We start from the raw sequence: 20,045 nt of genomic DNA, 5'->3' as shown, positions 1-20,045 counted from the left end.
ACGGTATTTACAAGCTAGGAGATAAAAGGGGTCATACTATGTATATTGTTCTGTACCTTGTTTTATTTTATAGTATATTATTTTTATAACACATTTAGATAGTCATTACTTTTAATGGCTGGAATATTTCACCGAATCACTATCTTAATTTAGTCAGCCTGCTCACCTGATTATTTAAAGATAAGAGTTACACAGTCTTTCCTGATTTGAATTCACTTGCTGGTTCCCTCAAAAATATTTCAAGCGTAGTTTTTATGCAAGGCCACCATAACTGCCTGCTTTATACTACTATGGCATTGTGGCACTGACAGTGAAGCAATGGTTCTAGATTAAAATCACTCTAGTCACACAATGAGGATGATCGCGTTAACTCTCTGCTTCTGCATGCAATGTGTGAGACATGGGCTTCCCCCAACACCAGAAAACCAGAAGCAAAGGTATTCTGAGGCACTGCTATTACTTCCCACCCTCTTCAAAATGATATGGCCTTACTGATCCTAAGTTTGGCATGAGGAGAAGCAAAGCACTGTATTCAGAAATATTTCCAAAGAAGTATCTAGTTATACATTCTTCCTGATGATTAACATAAATTCTTCCTGATTAGTAAAATAAGCTCCGAATAGTAAAGGAAATGGAAATATAAGAGGCCTACCCAGAATGGGGTTTTCAGAGCTAGACACTGCCTTGCAACACACGCTGCTACCAGCAGCTGTGAGACTTCATTAAGGTCTCTGGAGCCCAGGGAGGCTGGGCCAAGAGATGCTGCTGTGCTCATGTTCTCAGGGCTTTCTGGCATTCAGTACGGTAGATCAGGTCAGGGCCACAAGTTCCTCTCAGCCCAGGATGCACACCCTTTTACAACTGAATGACTTTGCCACTCCTCCCATCAAGAGGTAGAATCAATTCTTCGATCCCTTTCATCCAGGCTGGCCTTGTGACTTGCTTTAACCAAGGTCACTTTGGTGCAAGTAACATTATGTGACATCTGAAGTGAACCCTTAAGAAGACTACAGCTTCTATGTTTATCCCCTTGCGATGCTGCCCTGAGACCACAAGAAGCCAGCACAGCCTACAGGAGGATGAGAGACGAAGTGGAGGAGAACCCTGTGGCCCCTGTTGACAGTTAGCACCAACTGCCAGAGAGGCGAGCTAGGCTTGTGGAACTTGCAGCTGAGCACATCTTAAATGCAGGTCAAGGAGGGATCCCAGGTGAAACCAACTGAAAAACTGCCTGGCTAACCCACAGAACTGTTTTAAGCCACCACGTTTTGGGGTGGTTTGTGATAAAATGGTTAACTGATACACTTGGCTAATTAAACAATTATATCAGGAAGAAATGTTGTATTTTTCCCCCCATTAATCCATAGCTCACCACTTAAAATACTAAAAAAAGGACTCAATGAAGTTTTCTCGCCAAGACAAAAAAAGAGTAGAATGAAACCAAAATATACGGTAAAACTTAAGCAGAATGTGGGATTAGGAATAATCAAGTCACTTCTGGCATCATCTAGAGCTGCACTGTCCAATAAGATAGCCACTATCCATAGTAGTTAATTAAAATTAAATTTTAAAACAATTTAGTCCTTTGGTTGCACTTGTCACATTTCAACTGTTCAGTGGCTGCATGTGGCTGGTGGCAATCATATGGAAAACACAGATACGGAACATTCCCATCGTCACAGAAAGTTCAGTTGGATAGTACTGACTAGAGTCTCCTTAACATGGAGGCATCAATGCATTCGGAAAAAAATGAATCAAAACCAGTAATTAATCAAAAATTTCATTGATTTGGATATGTAATATGCCTGGGAGCCACGATTTGTTGACAAAAACATGGGCGAATTTATGTAACAATTCTATCCAGCAGCAAAAATATTTTATAATTTAGGCTCAATATATAAGAGGATACCTGTTTACAAAAAAGGAAAAGAGTACTTGAAATGAAGATTTGATTCTAATGGCACATCAAAATTAAAAATCTGTCATCATCTTAATATTCTTCACTGTCTTTGGAATAGTACAAAATCAACTCATGAAAACTTAAGTTTTTACTTAAGTACACACGGGAAATTTGAATGAAATCCTGCTTTTTATAACTGGAGTAACAGGTCTTCAGATAGCCCTGAAATTATTTACTTTTGAATCAGCACAGAAAATGGAAAACATTAGTTATGTACCACCTAACAAAACCCCTCAGAATAAAGATTTCCCCCTGTGCTGGAAGAGAGTTGATAGGAGGCAGAGCAGACATGTCCCAGCCATCCCTGCTCAGCAACCTGGACTCTTACTTGGTGAATAAAGTCCATAAGGAAAGAATGGGCTTTCATCTTGTCTTCTAGCTGGTGAAGAATAATCAGTGATGTATTGCTGAACCCAGGTGCTTCTGTGAAAACACAGATCAAAACTTAAACATATAGTACACTGGTTCTACAACAGTTACCGATACTGAAATAAAAAGAAAATCCATATAAAAGGAAAAGTATGACCTTTCAATAAAATTATTTATAACATTACCCAGGAGTTTAAAAAATGCAAAAGAAAATTTTGGGAGTTTGATACAATTCATATTTTATTTATTCAAAATATGTATTACAGTTTAATCATTTGTATCATTTCAAGCTTGACAGTGCCAAAGAAACAGTCAAAAGAAAGGAGGTAAGCACTGATGTCTTCTTCCTAAATCTCTAATGCAGCTTAGCAGACTTGCTAGGAAGTAGGATAATTAGGGAGAAAAATATATGTTTGACACAGTTCCCTGGCACTTGGGAACCGCAAGGGTGCCCTTGATGCTAAAGTGGAAGTGTGAGAGGGCAGCCACTTGGGGCAAGCAGGGGGACATGACGTGCCTCCCTCTACATACTGAGATTTACTCATTGCTGCTCTTAGGGAAATGGACAATTTCTATTAGCCAAATGCACTGATTATGTCAAAGTTATCATTTAATTTGGGGGCAAGTAAGATCCAAATGCCATCAGTTTCCTTTTAGAAATAAAAAGCTGAGAAAGCTAAGCAGGGCTAATTAATCTGCCACAGATAGAACAATTAGGATTTGCTCCAATATTCCCTCAGTTTCTGTTCTATTATCTAGATCTGTTCTGAGATCCTTTCAAAATCTACTATAAGGAAGTTTACAATATTTTAAAAAACATTGAATTAATATTAAGAAACAAAAGAAATATGCTTTGAGAGATGCTTTAAATAAAGAACCAGAATATTATTCTCAAAACAGATCACTGCATAATATTAAAATCAAAGTGTTTTTACCCTCAGGGACAGATTCAGCCCACCGTGGATCAGAAGCTGGGTAGTCATCCACCAAGTCTACACTGATTTGGGTAACAGCTCTGTCCAGTTCAGAATCAGAATCCAGATCAGAGTGAGAGGAAAATAGCTCGTCAACCATCATTTGAGCATGACCTAAATCTTTTCTGAAATAAAATTGGAAAACATAAGTATTAAGGGAAGCAAAACATTTTCAAAACTTACCAAAAAAAAATTAACTGTGAAGTTAAAGTCCGTCCCATTTATAGGCTTTAGCGTAAAGTTATTTTTAATAAAATTTATTTAATTGAAAGGGAGAAAACTATTATGTATTTGTTAATTCAACATATACATACCACATGCCAGGCACTGGACACAGAATGATAAAAAGACATTAAAAAACAGTCCCGGACATCACAAAGTATATAGTGTCATGAGGAATCAGATAATTAAGAAGCAATGACACATATGTGTGATAAACAGAATGACAAGGAAAGAACAGAGGGCTATAAAGCACACAGAAGGGACACCACACTGACCAGATGGGCAGGGAAAACTTCCTAACAGGAAGAGGTCAAGCAAGGCTGGGGAGAATTTAGGGAGGGGTACACAGTTGCACACAGAGCATACATCCATGCCTGTCAGCAAGCAAGCCTGTATCTCAGGACAGAACTGAAGCCAAGGAAGAGGATGAGATCACGCACTGTGGAGTTCCAGGGCAACCAGTTAAAGCACAGGCAAGGCTGGGTGGTGGCTCATGCCTGTAATTCTGACACTTTGGGAGGCCGAGGCAAGAGAACCCCTTGAGCCTAGGAGTTCGAGACCAGCCTGGGTACACATGCCTGTAGTCCCAGCTACTGGGGAGGCTGAGGTGGGAGGATCACTTAAACTCAAGAGTTCAAGGCTGCAGTGAGCTATGACTCACTGCACATTCACATAATCTTTATTATAATACAGTCCTGTCTTGGTATACTGAGGAGACAGGTTCCAGGACCCTCCACATACACCAAAATCCACGCATACATGAGTCTCAAAGCCAGGTCTGTGGAACCCGAGTATACAAAAAGTCAGCCTTCCATACAGGTGCGTTTTGCATCCCGCGAATAATGTATTTTTAATCCACAGTTGGTTGAAAAAAATCTGTGCATAAATGGGCCCACACAGTTCAAACCCATGTTGTCCAAGGGTCAACTGTATATTGTTATTGTTCTATTTTATTATTAGTTATCGTTGTTAATCTCTTACTGAGCCTCATTTTTTGTTTTTTTTTGTTCTTTAATTTTGTTTCTTTTTTTGTGCTTAATTTATAAATTAAACTTTATCATAGGTATGTATGCACAGGAAAAAACAGTATATACTGGGTTTGGTACTATCCGAGGTTTTAGGCATCCACTGGGGGGGTCTTGGAACATACCTCTGGGGATAAGGGGGGACGACTGTAAGGCTGACTCACACGATTTTGCTCTGACCAATGAATGGATGGTAGTGCTTGTCACTGGTACAGAGGGTAGGGGAGTGAGAATAAACTTTGGAGAAGATAGGCTCAGTCTGGGATATGTTAAAACTCAGGTGCCTATGAAATATATAATTGCTTTTGGACATTGTCCGTTTGCATATAGTGACCCAGGTCATGATAGCAAATGAAGCCAAAGGACAAGAGATTCAAGGAGTACAGAGAGAGGAATACGGTAGACAACAGCAAAGGCAGACAGCCTTTCAGGCAGTTTAGCTATAAACAAGAATAAACACATAAGGTGGTAGAGCTCAAAGGAGACATAAAATTCAAGAACGGTCTTTTTAAAAAATGGCAGATTAAATATGGTTAACTGCTGAAAAGAAGCAGCCAGCACAAGAAAGGTCAAAGACAGAGGAAAGGGATAACTGAAGGAAAGTCGTCTCAAAAGAAGCAGGAAAGAATGACACTCAAAGACAAACAGATCAGTCTTTATCAGGAGGGAAAGAAGAAAAGTTGGGACATGGATAAATTTGTAGGTGGTAAATGCAAGGAGTTCTTATCTAATGCTTCCGTGATCTTTGTGAAGTAGGACGTTAAGTTATCCGCTAAGTGTGAAGGAGGAGCAAGCGAACTGGGAAGAAGTTGGAGGAGATTAGGAAAGGGCTGAAATTGTCTCTTGGTAGAACAGGATGCAGAGCTGACTAGAGAAATGCAGAAAAACTGCCTGAAAGTATGAAAGGTCGGGGTGAAGCTGGCGACCTAGTCATGCCATAGGTTATGGGAATACAAAGGTGACTGTGGCAAGAGTTAATATAATTACAGAATAAGTTCCCTAAAACTTCCACGAATAAAAGATTTTATATTTATATTTTTTGTTAAGTAAAATGAAAACCAAAATAATATAAAAATTAATTTCAAAGAAAGCATGCCACGAAAATAGTAATATTACCTTGGCAAAAAAATAAATAGATGAACACTTGATATTATCTACCAGTTTTGACCTGAGGGGGCATTTGGCAATGTCTGAAGATTAACTTTGGTGGTCGCATGTTGGGGGAAAGGGTGCTACTGACACCCAGTAGGAAGAGGCCAGCAATGCTCCTAAACAGCCCATAACTAACAGTACAGCCTCCACGACAAGAAATTATCTGGCCTCAAATGTCAGCGTTGACAGGGTTCAGAAATCCTGCTTTGAAGGTACCACAATTCTGCTTGTAATGATCACTGGTTAAGTGATCACTTGTTAAACCCACAGTACCTCACCCATGCTGGGCACTAGGAGTCCAGTACAGCTGTGTTAGAGGGCCAGTGACACTGTTCCTGAGTTACCACTCACGCAGGACTTAGGTCAGGGGTCCCTTCTTGTGCCTAACAGTCTTCCCTTGTAAAACATTTTCAAATGAGTACACTGGGTTGACTAGTGTCCCCCACAAATTCATGTCCAACCAATGCCTCAGAATTTAACCTTATTTAGAAATAAGATTTTTGCAAATAATATTAGTTAAATTAAGATAAGGATTAGAGTGGGCCCTAAACCCAATGACTGGTGTCCTTATAAGAAGGCCATGTGAAGACAGCTGCGTGGGGACAAGGCCACGTGACGACGGAGGCAGAAACTGGACTGATGCATCTGCAAGCCAAGGACTGACACAACTACCAGAAACCAGGAGAGGGTCAGGGAAGGATTTTTCCCCAGAGCCTTGAGCGGGAGCGTGGCCCTGTGGACACCTTGATTTCAGACTTCTTGCCTCCAGAACTGTGAGAATAAATTTCTGTTGTTTTAAATCAGATTAATTTAATTACTCTGGATTAAACTGGGTAACTTAAGACAAATTACCCAGTTTGTGGTAATCTGTTATGGCAGCCACAGGAGACTAATACAACGACTGTGGTGACTTACTGCATTAGCATTTACATTCTGAGATGCCACAAATCTGATAGAATTGTAATTACGGGATAAACTTATATAAGACAAAATCACAGTATTTTTAATCCAAATCTTTCTAGTAAGATTGAACCTTGTAAAAGAACAAGATTTAAAGAATATGATTTAAAACAAAAACAAAAACTTGTCTAATGGTGCCCCCTTCTGGACAAGAAACTAAGCTCAGTAGACCATCAAGAGGCACAGACTTTTAAAACTATAAAAGCACTTTGGCATCTGTTATCTCTGTCAGTGAGCCACTGCGCATCAGATACCACTATGAGTGGGATTATGGAATCATGCGCTGGGGACTGGGGGAAATGGAAGCAGTAAACTCAGCATATTTCTTCAAGACAAAGATCTGACCGATAAACCAATGATCCTTCATCCATTCCAACTTCTACCCCACTCAACACTTTGAAAAGGAAGAAACAGGACACACCAGAAACATTAAACAATCTGTCCAAACTTTCCCACAGTCAACTAACTAGGGGCAGTACGAGGACTGGGTCACAATTTTCCTGAGTGTTTATGCATATATGAATTTACCACACCTTTTAAGGAAGGTGCCAGAATACATGGAATGCAGAAAACATGTCTAGGATAAACCGAAATCTGCATTAGCCTCAAACCCAGAAGAGCATTAGATCAGTGAGCGTGACAGGATGCAATCACACCTGGCCCACAGGCACATCTGCTCGAACACCCTCCCACTATGGCTTGCCCCAGTGACTTGCTCTGGCCAACAGGACACTAGCAAACATCACCCGAGCAGAGACCTGAAGAGGACTGGTGCACTGATGCGACTCTCTTGCCACTCTAGAACCCTACGATATGTGAACAAGCCCAAGGCAACCTAGGAGATGATGAGAGGCCACATGAAGCAGAGGAGTGCTGGTCAGCCAAGGCCCGGAAATGTGAGTCCAGTCAAGAGCAGCCAGCTTGTAGCTGACCACAGTGAGTCAGCCCAACTCCAAATAGCCAAACTGCAGAGTCATGAGCCACATTAAATAAGACACTAAGTTTTGTGATGATTTTGTACACAGCAAAACCCAACTAATAGGGCAAGTCTAATTCTTTTGTATTACTAGTGAAACTTTGTGGGCAACTGGTTTGTGCCTTAACATTACACCAAAAGACCCTTGCAGCATGTCTTCACGAACACCGTTTTTAATGCTATGCTGTTTTTCATAAAGCGGAGAAGGTATGTTAGAGCCTACATTCCTAGCACAGCTAGCTGGAACCCTCCCATGGCTACCAAGTTCAGAAGAATAGCTTGTTTAAGTGCTAAAGCTCAGAACACATTCTCCTCTTGGTGGCAGCATTTCTCCAACTTGTTCCCACCGGTCAACAAATAAGTATTGCATGTCAGTAAAACGTACTGTCATATATAAAATAAGCCATAATTTTTTTTATTTCTGCGTATTATGGGGGCACAAATGTTTAGGTTACGTTGCCCTTGCCCCCCAATAAGCCATAATTTTAAAAACTCATTATACCTGCAGTATTGCAGAAAAGCAGCTTTTAGCAACTTGGTTTTATCTTCCTGTGCTATAGTTTCATTCTTTGTAGTGGTCTCAAAAACCATACTCTGTAGAACAACAAACCATAGTTTAGAGCTGAAGGTATATGCATATTCTTAATTACTGGACTAAAACCTGGACCCACCCTATGACAGCAACAACACATACACACAAGCTGTTTACTATACTGTCTATACCAACTGTTTACATACTTACTGAAACACTACAAACAGTACCAAATGATCAAAGTCCTTTGAAAGAGGTACAGATAATTCAAAGGTACAGATAATTCAGAGATTATGCTGTGATTAAAATTATTTGGATATTTCATCATAGCCAATAGAAACTTTTTATAGGTTTGTTCTTACACAACTTATCACAATGTATACTACTAAGCATAATGATTGATTACAAGTTTAAACAAGGATTTAGAAAAATTTTAAAGAAATGGAAGAGTGTAAAATAACTTCAGAACATTTAATAGTATTACAATAACCATATGATTACAAAAGACTCAAAACAAAAAAAGGTTACTTTCTGTCGAAACAGTACCAAATTACTTTGAGTTATAGATGTAGTCTATATATTTCACATATTATTCAAAGGGAAATTACTCCAAACAGTATTAGTCTCCTATAAAAAAATGATAAAAATTTTATGGGTGGGGTATTTGAGGTTTCAAGATGACATAAAGAAAAGTGATGGGTTTTGCCCCAGTATTCCTCTCACGAGTCCCAGAATAACATGAAGAAACAGAAACACAAGCTCCACAGAAACATCTATGATCCTAACCACAACACAGGAAGATATAAACCACAAGAAGGAACAGCAAATGGCAGAGGTGAGAACAGATGAGGCAGATCTGTGTGTGGTGCAGGGGTTAGGTCCTGAGGAGGATTTGGTGACAATGGAAACGAGAAGTTCCAGGATGACAGCTGTGCAGACGTAAAGTTTCTTGAGATTTGACTATGGGAAAACTATACTGATAGGCATTTTATAGAACTGTTAAAGGGTGTGGGAAGATTAAGTCAGATGTTAAAGGAAAGTGAGCAAATATAAAATGAGGTACACATTCCAAGAGTCAGACAAAGTTGTATAATAAAGGAAACATAAACAATATATTACTTGGGTCAGCAAACTATAAACAATACTCACATTGTCATTATAATGAAAAAAATTTATGTTGGAATGACAGAGGAAGGAGTATAAGTTAACCCAAAATCTCATCTTCTATAGTAGGAAATCAATAGATATCTAAAACTGATGAATCAGGAAACGGCAACATACGCACATTACTTAGTAATATGGACGAAAACACCAGAAGAAATAGCTAAAGGCTTAAAAGTAGCTGCTTCTGGGAAAGAGGACAAAGGGGATAAGGAGAACTAATATTTTCATGTCTTTTAAAACTATTCAACTTTTTAAAAAAAATTGTGTGAAATAACTCTGATAAATATAAAAATTTAAAAATCGTATGGAATCACATCACCTCATTGTTTGGTCCAGCAACTGAAGATGCCAAGGAATCTTCCAGGTCTTCTGCTAAAATGGACGCATTTTCCCTCAAAGTAATAGACACTAGTCCACTGTTTCTAGAAAAAATGATTGGAACACCACCACAGGAACCAGCACCTAAAATACTATCTCCTAAAAGAGAGAAAAATACCTAGTCAAATACTCATAACCAAAAAAAAAAAAAAAAAAAGCCTTCTAAAACCTATAACCCTAAGCAGAAAATCTTGATATTTTAAGAACATATTTTTTTTCACTTTACATTATTCCTACCTCAAACTCAGATTTTTAATCCCAGAATCAAATGTCAAGAAGCAAGTTCTGTGTCTTTCAGCTTTAAGGACAATAAAAATTAGCCTTATGAGAGACTGGTGTCTAGCAAGCCAAAAAAGAAAATTATTCATTCTGCGAAACTCAGAATAAGAGCTTTCTCAATGCTGTAGTGTCCTTTTGCCCAATTCTGTCTTTACTTACCAGATCAATCAATGGGGATAAAAAAATTCTAAGCTTGTTCAGTGCCTTAATGACATCCTATCCATCCACTGACAAGGTTCTTGTGCTGGGACTAGAAAACCTGGGCTCTACCCTGTCGCATCATCTAAATTCTGTCCTCTGCCCAACCCCTTCAGATAAGTATTTGCTTGGCTTCTTTTCAGGCCTGACCAGCCCCTCCTGAATGACTCCAGCACCTGGGACCCTTCTCACTCAAGGGTCTGGACAAACTAAAGAGCATCAACTCAGAGTAGGTCACCCTTACTAACTAGGAATAAGCAATTACTTCTCTTAGTGTCAGCTCTTTCCTTCTTGGCCTCATCTCCTGGGACAAATGTTACTATTTTTTTTGCCCATAAATATAATAGTTTGGGAATTCTGCCACCCTTTTGATTTTTCAGCAGGGTTGTGGCTTTAGGGCTGTAGGTGTGGTATTAAATGTCTCAGTAACCCTGAGAGGCAGCATGCTTGAAGCAACACTCATGAAAGACAAAGAAAAAGAACAAAAACAACTCAGAATGACTAATGAGCTCACTAATCGTGTTTTCTAAAACTGCTACTATACCTTGTATATTAAAGATAATTTTCTCCTGGGGAAGAGAAAATTTCCCAGTTCCTGTGGAGCACACATAGACAGCACTTTCATTATACAGATAAGCAGTCTGGTTTGAAAAGTCTGGGACCATCAACCGACACATAATCAGATCTTCAGACTGAAAGTTAAATTTAAGATAACATTTAATGAGAATTGACACAAAAATATTTGTAGAATTTTATAATTTGTTTTTGTATATTAGAGCATAAAAATGATAAAATGATATTAATAATTCACTAATTCTCCTTGTGAAAAACATAAACACTGTCCATGAAATGGTTTATAAAATATGATGGAATATGTTTATAAACATCAATTAGATAAATCATTTGTTGAGATGCAAATAATGAACAAATTTTCAAAACATTCCCATGGTGATAAAACTCTAACTAGACACCTACAACAAAGCTGAGAGAGAAAATGAAAGCAAAATTCATTATATTATTTAAGAATTGGCAATTTTTTATAAATGACCCCTGGTAAACATTTTGGTTACTTTACTGTCAATATCAATCACAAGAAAACTTAGTTGATTTACTCATATATAAAATCAGAGGCAGAAATAGAAATAAGATCTAATTAAATGATAAAATTAGCAAACGCTAAAAAAATGAATGTTATTAAAGAAGTAATTTTACAAACAAAACATTAAAAGTAAGATCCCAGGATTTTTTTAAATTTTCAAATTGTTTTCATTTTATCCCTCTGCATTGGTCTGAAATTTTAACACGAGCATGTCTTTCTTGCACAATCGGAACACACGATAAACTTTGTTTGAAACAAAAGAACAAATTAAAAGATTGTCTTACAGAATTCAGTTAAACGAGTCATATTAATAAGGATTTAACAGATTTAGATACTACATAAGGTTAAATGAAATGAATTTATAGCTGTTAAGGCTTTTGCTCAAGAATATCACAGTTAATGTTTAATTGTCATTAATAAGCTTAAAATTAGCCTACCTTTTAATCGTTTACAAGAACTTTGATGAATATAAAACACTATTGCCTACAAAAATAATCCTGCTTTGGGTAAAAGAGTAACTTTTCTATAATATACAGGGTTAAAAACCAAACCCCAGTTCCTACTAGGTTTTCTCCTTACTTTCACCCTGCAGTTCATCATCAATACTTTCTTTTTACTTGATAACATAGAAATGATAACGCCTTTAAAGAAGAAGAAACAAACCGCTTGTTGCTGGTTGCTTCTACTCTCATTTTTCTTTCGCTAAAGCTGAGCAAAGGAACAAGTGTGAGATAGGAAGGAAAATGCAATAAGGTCTAAAAACAAGCTATTTTAAAATATTGTGAAGACCGACAGATGAATCTTTCAACAAATTTGACTTTGCAATGGTTAGAAAAAAACTCAATGTAGATTGCCACTTAGTAATTTAATTTATAGATATAAATCTTACCTGAAAAGGTGGATTATATTGAGTGACTTCTACAGTAACTGCATCTGACATTTGATAGCCATTGTCTTCTACTGTTATGAGAGAGTAATAGATGAGACATGGATTGTCTGCTCGGTGCCATGCTGCTGCCAAAATCAGGAGCCCATCACTGATCAATGAAAAAAAAAAGATGTACAGTCTCTTTGGAAAACAACCTGACCATTTCTTTTACAGTTAAACATATACTTACCATATAATTTAGCAATCCCACTCCTAGATATTTACGTAAGAGAAAAAGACATATTCACACAAACACCTGTGTATAAATGATAATAGGGGCTTTACTCATAATTGCCTAAAACTGGAAACAACTCAATGTCCTTCAACTGCTGATTAAACAAATCTTGGTACATCCATACATTGGAATACTACCCAGTAGTAAAAAGGAAGAAATTACTGAATGAATTTCAGATGCATTATGCTAAGTGACAGAAGCCAGACTCAAAAGGCTTTATACTGTACAATTCCATTTCTGTGGCATTCTGAAAATGGCAAAACTGTAAGGGACAAAAACCAAATCAATGGTTTCCAGGGGCTGGGAGTGAAGGGAGGGGCTGATTACAAAGGAGCACAAGGGCATTGGGGGAGGTGATGGACCTGTTCTGTATTTTGACTGTGGTTGTGATTAAATGACTGGACTGTAAGCACCTGTCAAAACTCTTGGAATTACACACTAAAAACGGTGAATTTTACGGTATGTAATTATAGTTCAATAAACCTAACTTAAAAAAAGAAAATCTACAAATCATCTAATCCAGGGATTGGCCAAGTACAGACCTCAGGCCAATTCGAGCCCAGGCTAGTTTTATAAGTTTTGTTGGAAGGCAGCTGTACCCATCCATTTATGTATTTTCTAAGAATGCTTCGTGCTACCATGGATGGACTGAAGCAATTACAATAAAGATTGCATGGCCCTCAAAGCCAAAAATAGTTACTTTTGGCCCTTTACAGCAAACATTTGCCAACCCCTGATCTAATGAGGTATTTAACTCTAGCTTACCTTTGTCCAGGGGGAAAACATTTTTTTTTTTGAGACAGAGTGTCATGTCACTCTGTTGCCCTGGCTAGAGTGAGTGCCATGGCGTTAGCCTAGCTCACAGCAATCTCAAACTCCTGGACTCAAGCGATCCTTCTGCCTCAGCCTCCCGAGTAGTTGGGACTACAGGCATGAGCCACCATGCCCGACTAATTTTTTCTATATATTTTTAGTTGTCCAGATAATTTCTTTCTATTTTTAGTAGAGACGGGGTCTCGCTCTTGCTCAGGCTGGTTTCGAACTCCTGAGCTCAAACAATAAGCCCGCCTCGGCCTCCCAGAGTGCTAGGATTACAGGCGTGAGCCACCACGCCGGGCCTAACATTTTTTAAAAATTTTAACTATGAGTTATAGAAATTTCAAGCTGCTCTACATATGAAAACAAACCTTTCTGCATTTTAAGCTTATTCCTCTTAGTCTATCAAAGTTGTCTCCCCCAATACAGAATAAATGGTCTCTAATCTCAATTCTTTCAAAACATCTAGTAGCATTATTAGCAACTTCCATTCAAGCCTCAGAAATATTAACAGGGTGGCAAGCACCCTCTACTGACAACTAAAAATAAGAAAGTGACTAAATGTTAGGACACTTCAAATCAAGCAACCCTAACATGACTCTTATTTTCCTTCTTCACGGTTCTCCTCCCCCCAGCCCCCCAACCCATATCACTTTCACTTGGGACTCTTCAAAGAAATTCAAGAAAATTGGCCCAAACTTGTGACATATTATTGACAGTGCTGTAAAGAGCTTATAGATGATACATAAGAATGTTACACATAAGAAGGGCTTAAGTGAGGTCTCAGAGAATGCAGTCTTGAGTCCTCCCTGTACCAAGTAGGGTGATACAGTTGGTCATGCCTACCAGTGAGGCTCTGTACTGAAGTTACTCTAAAGATAATGCTACTGGACATGGAGACATGTCTAACAAATAGGGTTCCTTAAGGAGTGGTGCCAGGACCTGTTTTATTTGGTATCTTTATAAAAAAAACTTCTTATCTGAAAAAATATGGAGCTATTTTACATGGCAAAGATGACAGGAATTTTGTAAATAAGTAAAAGGAAAAATTTGACAAATAAGGTCTTATGTGGGTATATACAAGGTAATAAATTTAAGGTTAAAAAATAATAATAACATGGGATAATTAGCTTTATCAGACTAACCCGGGATTGTAAGGACCACTTAGAGCACTGTTTTTAAGCAGAAATTCACTGAGTATAAACTATGATTGAGTTCTAACTTGTACTATCAAGCCAAACCTTATCCCATCCTTCCTTTACTCAGCATTAGCCACAGATGTAGGAAACTACAAAGCTCCTTCAGCAACAACGAGTGTGGGAGGTGTGTGCCTGATATCTCCAATAAGAGAAAGATCACAGCACAGGGCACCCATAGCAGCGGGCAAAGGCAGGGTCTCGGGCATCTCTTGGCAACAAAGAGAAGCTCCAGCTGTAACAGTGGAAAAGCTGCACCTCTAACAAGGCAGACACTAAGATAAGAATATGCCATTTAAGGGTGAGAAATGCTTCTACTTTCCAAATGAATTAGCATCACTAGATAAAGAAGAGAAAGACCATTCAGTAAGGCTTAATAGATGGTATGAGAAGATTAGCACTAGAAGAACAGTGAAACTGCTCATCATTTTATAATAAACATCGACTTATTTTTCCAGACTATTATCTGCATTCTTTGTGACAAATCAATTGCTTACCAGTTTTGCTTCAAGTCCAAATACTGAATGTTGACCCCTTCTTTAATAGCTTCATAGTTACTTTCAGATCCCTATATGAAAACATCAGTAACATAAGATCCTTGAGTGCAGGAATCATTTCTTTTTGCCTTTATATCCCCAGCACCTAGTAAAGTGCCTCACCCATAGTGGCTCAGTTGTTGAACAAATAATGTATACATTTAAAAAATTACTAAGAAAGCAAATCAATGAGTTCCAATATTCCTAGAGATTGAATACCCCATTTCTGCGTATCTTATGGCTATACGTTACGCTGTTTATTACACTGAAATGTGTTCAAATAAATAAAACAACTGAAGGAGTCAGCATTATCATCCAACCATGCATGTGAATTATAGAGATGAATATTATTGTTCCTTACCCAAATAGCATCAGTAATGTTTTCCTTCAGGGCTCTATTTATATCCCAACTATGTGCTTGTTTTTCTGAAGAATCATCTAATTCCCATTTACTGATGTTTGAACTTGTCAGGATGTAAAAGCTTGATTTGTCTCTATCCCAAAGAACACTTGAAAGCTATATGGAAAGAAAAAGCCAACTTTATAAGTTCTAATGTTAATTTATCTAAAATTCAAGTTTTACATATTTATGACCATTTGATTAGTAATCCCAGCAGAATTCTTCATTCAGAATTCGAAGGAAGGAGTGATCCTGAAACAGGCCTTGAAAGCAAGGTAGGATTTCCACAGATAGGAGTATAAAGGCAGAAGGGCCAGGAAGTGCAGAGATGGGAGGTAGGAAAGCTACAGGGTCTTCAGAGAACAAGAAATAGCCCTGTTACACTGGAATGTAGATAATAAGTAGAAATGAAGCAAAAACAGGATTCTTTAAAAAATAATTAAAAATTAGGGATTTTAAATTTAGATTTGTAAACCTAGGAAGCAAAGGAGATAATCAATGGCTTTTGAACACAGAGCTGTGTTCAAATGAATCTGGCAAGATGTATGTAGTTAGATATACATGGGTGTGCTAGTTCATCTTTTCAGCATATATTTGCTTAGGAAGTATAGATGTGGGTTTCGTAAGCTGGGTGTACATGATTGTTTTGAGTTAAAACGTAGTTGTCTCCATTTCTCCTGTCACTATAACTCCAGCCACTGATGGGGCAGGAAGGACCAACAGTAAGTAACTGGACTGGCACCAGGAGCTTAGGTGAAATTTACTGAGAGTGTAGATGAGGGCATAACAACAGAAACAGAAAGATGGGGGGTGGAAATGAGACCTGACAGAAGTTAAATCTACAGTACCCACTAAATAACTAATTTGCTGCAGAAGAAGAAGGAGGCACCAAAAAAATATCCAGGTTTTATATCTGGGTCACTGAAAAAAGGTGATGGTGCCATTAACAGAAATAGGACAAAAGAGAAACAAGTTTTGCAAGTCTGAGCATGTAGTCAATAGGAGAGAAGGAATATGATAAATTTGTTTTAGACATGTTAAGTTTTAGGTTCAGTCGAGCATGGTTGCAGGCTCAGGCCTGCAATCCTAGCACTCTAGGAGGCTGAAGCAGGAGGATTGCTTGAGGTCAGGAGTTCGAGACCGGCCTGAGCAAGACCGAGACCCCGTCTCTCTAAAAATAGAAAAATTAGGCAGGTGTCGTGGCGTGAACCTGTATTCTCAGCTACTCGGGAGGCTGAGGCAGGAGAATGGCTTGAGCCCAGGAGTTTGAGGTTGCTGTGAGCTGGGCTGATGCCACGGCACTCTAGCCCAGGTGACAGAGTGAGACTCCGTCTCAAAAAAAAAAAAAAAGAAAAAATAAGTTTCAGGTTCAAAAAATATTCAAGGAAACAGGTGATGAGAGTTACCTGAAATGAAAAGGAAACAGCACAGTAAAAAGGGCATGTGCTTTTAATTCAGATGTTCCAGCTCTGCCACTCAGCAGTCACATAACCTTAGCCTCACTGAGGCCATTTTCTCATCTGTAAATTGGAGGGACAGCTCTCTACTTTATAGGTTGTCATAATGACTACACAATATGGAGATAATAAATACACAGCACCTAGCACAAAGTAGATGATCCATAAATGTTAGTTCCCATCATCCTTCCCTCACTATGCCAAAGCACTGGGCAGAAGTCTGGTCAACAGATCTAGAGTCAAGTCATCCACACAGACAGCTGGAGCCATGGGAGTGGAGACACTTCTGGTTAAATTTAAAAAGTCAAATTAATCCTTAAAAACACATGTTAAGTTTTATGTAATAGTTTTAATCCAAAAAATGTACTTATGAGATAATGCATCTGATTGAAAGATACTAATGTTACAGGGTCTGGGAGGTGTTAATATGAACCCATTTGATCATCATAGTATCATAAAAATGGCTCACTGGAAAGATCAGAGGTTTTATTTCATGTACACTATTGTTCATCTGGTGGCAATACCAACTTCACAGGAAACTTTCAACTTATTGATTTCACTAAGAAATAACCTTGTAAAACAGTTAGTTTATTAACTTACTATGAGATCACTACTAGGAGACAAAATTCCAAAAAGGGAAGAAACCCTTCGACCAATTCCCGAAAGCATGCCTTGTCCCTGAGGCAGGACATGCTGATGAATCTTCCCTGAGCTTTCAGGTATCAACCGAATTAGCTGGCTTCCCGACGAGGACAAAATAAAACTTCCTCCCTGTGAACAAATATTGTGACATTAGTTCAGTGAAGCATCTAACACTAACATATAGAAAACCAACCAAAAAAAATTGCTTTGATACAAAGACAAACCATCAGCTTCTTAAATCTAAAAGAATAAAAATGAAACATTATTTTATTAAAATAATTTACTTAGAATCCATTCACTTAATATTATTTCTACACAGAAAAACTTCTGTTAAAAAAACTTTCATGGCAGAAAAAAGTTCATCATATTTTTTGAATTCTGATTTGTAAGTTATAGGTTCACGGTATTACAGGTTCAATGAACTAGGCATCTGAGTTTAGTCCTTTGGGGAACCTATAGTGTAGACAGTAGCAAACTATTCTTCAGTGTCTAAGGGTTTTTAAGCCATTCTCATAAAATGTTTCTGAAAGAAATGAATACCACTAGCTACTATCCAATATTGATATTTTATAGTCCTCTGAGGAGGGGCTGCCTTGTTTAAGGGACAATGTCAGTTCGAAGGATCCACCCGTGGATCCTTACATTCTTCCATTCCTTGGCTCTTTTTGATCCCTACCCAGGCTGTATGGTCTGTTCAAAACCCCACATTTTTAGACATTCAAGTCTCACTTCCAAGCCAAATCACAGCTTTCCAATAAGGATAAAAAAAAATCCATCATATACCTGCACTGCTGTTAGGAAACTGTAAGTCTTATCACCTCCCAAGTCTACGAAAGTCTCTGTGTAGGTATCTTCACTAGCAAGGCTTGGCCAGTAGCGGATGGATCCTTCTCTGGTGGCAACCATGACAGCAACAGCCTCGAAACAAGATCATAACACAGTCAGCAATCACAATAAAAGAAGGACTCAAAAACTGGGAGTCTGATGATACTGATATAGGAAACAGGACAAACTACTATTTGATCAACTAAAATCAGAAAAAAACTCACTGATGTTTTAATTTGCATTTCCCTAATGAGTAATGATGCTGAACATTTCTTCATGTGCTTATTTGCCACCCTTGTATCTTCTGTGAGATGTCTGTTCAAGTCCTATTCTCTATTTTTAAATTGGATTGTTTTCCTTTCAAGCTTTTATAGTTCTTTTTATATTCTGGATACGGGTCCTTTGTTGGATATATGGCTTTGTTACAACTATTTTCTCCCAGTCTGTAGCATGTCTTATCACTTTCTTGTTTTTGGCAGAGCAATGTTTTTAATTTTGATCTTATTTTAATGTAATATTAATTTTATCAAATTTTTTCTTTTATGGATCATGCTTTTGGTGATCTCCAAGAACTCTTTGCCTAACCCTCAGATCCTGATGATTTTTTTCCTATGTTTTCTTCTAAAAGTTTTATAGTTTTACATTTAGATCTATAATCCATTTCAAATTAATCTTTGTATTAGTTATGAGGTTTAGGGGAAAATTCATTTTTTCAAAAATTCCAAATGACCAACTGTCATTTTTAATAAATGATCATTTATTAAAAAGACCATCTTTTCTCCATTGAATTGCTTTTGCACCTTTGTCAAAGATCAAATGGCCGCCTTTCAGTGGGTCTATAACTGTATTCTCTACTCCATTACTGACCTATGCGTCTGTCTCTCTTTGCCAATACCACAGTCTTGATTTCTACAGCTTTATAGTTATGTCTCAAAATCAGGTTGGATGATTCCTCCAACTTCAGAATGTCCTTATTTTAAAAGGTTTATTTCAATAAGCTTTTAAGTTACCTACTTGAGTGGAATGTGCTTCAGTTGAAGTAGAAGAGTAAGAGAGAGCCACCAAGTCAGAGCTCCAGTGGAAATCACTAGGCGGCAGCTGAAGTTCTTTGCAAACAGATAACTGTAGAAACCGAAACAGAAAATCTTTCACATCAAATCCAATATTTTGAATACGCATCTCTACTTCCTTTCTCTGCATATTTTAGATTCTGACTCATTGCTGGAAATACCTTTTCACAAATATTCTTTCTTCTCACATCTCCTTTTGATCTGGCTTTCAGTATTTTTAAAACAAAGTATCTTAAGAGATACAGAATCAGGAAACTTAAGAGCTAGACCGGACCCTGAACATCAATGATGCCAATCTCTTCCTGGGCCAAAAAAGTCTACTGGTTTAGAGAAATGCTTACGCTTTCTATGGAGCTTTCCCAGTCTAGTCTTGATTTGTTTGACATGTAAAACTAGCATGACCAAAGAGTAATTATACCGAGTTTCCTATAAAATAGTTCTTAGACCCTCAGCCAAATATCAGGATGCCTCTGCTCACTCAGCATTTCTCCTAGGACTTCTCTCTCGTCTATTGCTCCTAACTACAAACACTATTTTGTAGGCAGCAGTAGCACAGAGGTCAGCAGATGTGAAGAGTTCAGGTAAGCAGGAGCCCTGAGTTCCAATGGAACAATGGCCCAGTGAGTAATGAGTGGTGCAACAGAATATGCCT

At 38.0% G+C, this 20,045-nt stretch overlaps 1 protein-coding gene across 1 annotated transcript in view; it reads right to left on the bottom strand.

The window, feature by feature from the left end:
- NUP133 (nucleoporin 133kDa) overlaps positions 1-20,045 on the bottom strand; it is a 53,303-nt gene that overhangs the window by 27,481 nt on the left and 5,777 nt on the right. The window contains exons 4-14 of the mRNA XM_012660312.1: positions 19,338-19,445; positions 18,282-18,416; positions 17,457-17,627; positions 15,361-15,516; positions 14,961-15,031; positions 12,178-12,325; positions 10,734-10,881; positions 9,654-9,811; positions 8,141-8,232; positions 3,265-3,428; positions 2,289-2,383 (exon numbers count right to left, since the gene is read on the bottom strand). Of these exons, the coding sequence (XP_012515766.1) occupies positions 2,289-2,383; positions 3,265-3,428; positions 8,141-8,232; positions 9,654-9,811; positions 10,734-10,881; positions 12,178-12,325; positions 14,961-15,031; positions 15,361-15,516; positions 17,457-17,627; positions 18,282-18,416; positions 19,338-19,445 (1,446 nt within the window). The remainder of the gene's footprint in view (positions 1-2,288; positions 2,384-3,264; positions 3,429-8,140; positions 8,233-9,653; positions 9,812-10,733; positions 10,882-12,177; positions 12,326-14,960; positions 15,032-15,360; positions 15,517-17,456; positions 17,628-18,281; positions 18,417-19,337; positions 19,446-20,045) is intronic.

Source organism: Propithecus coquereli, unplaced genomic scaffold (genome assembly GCF_000956105.1).
Source record: "Propithecus coquereli isolate 6110/MARCELLA unplaced genomic scaffold, Pcoq_1.0 Scaffold66, whole genome shotgun sequence".
In the NCBI taxonomy this organism is placed as follows: Eukaryota; Metazoa; Chordata; class Mammalia; order Primates; family Indriidae; genus Propithecus; species Propithecus coquereli.
Note: the sequence above shows the minus strand (reverse complement) of the source record. Positions and strands in the feature narration are given on the sequence as shown.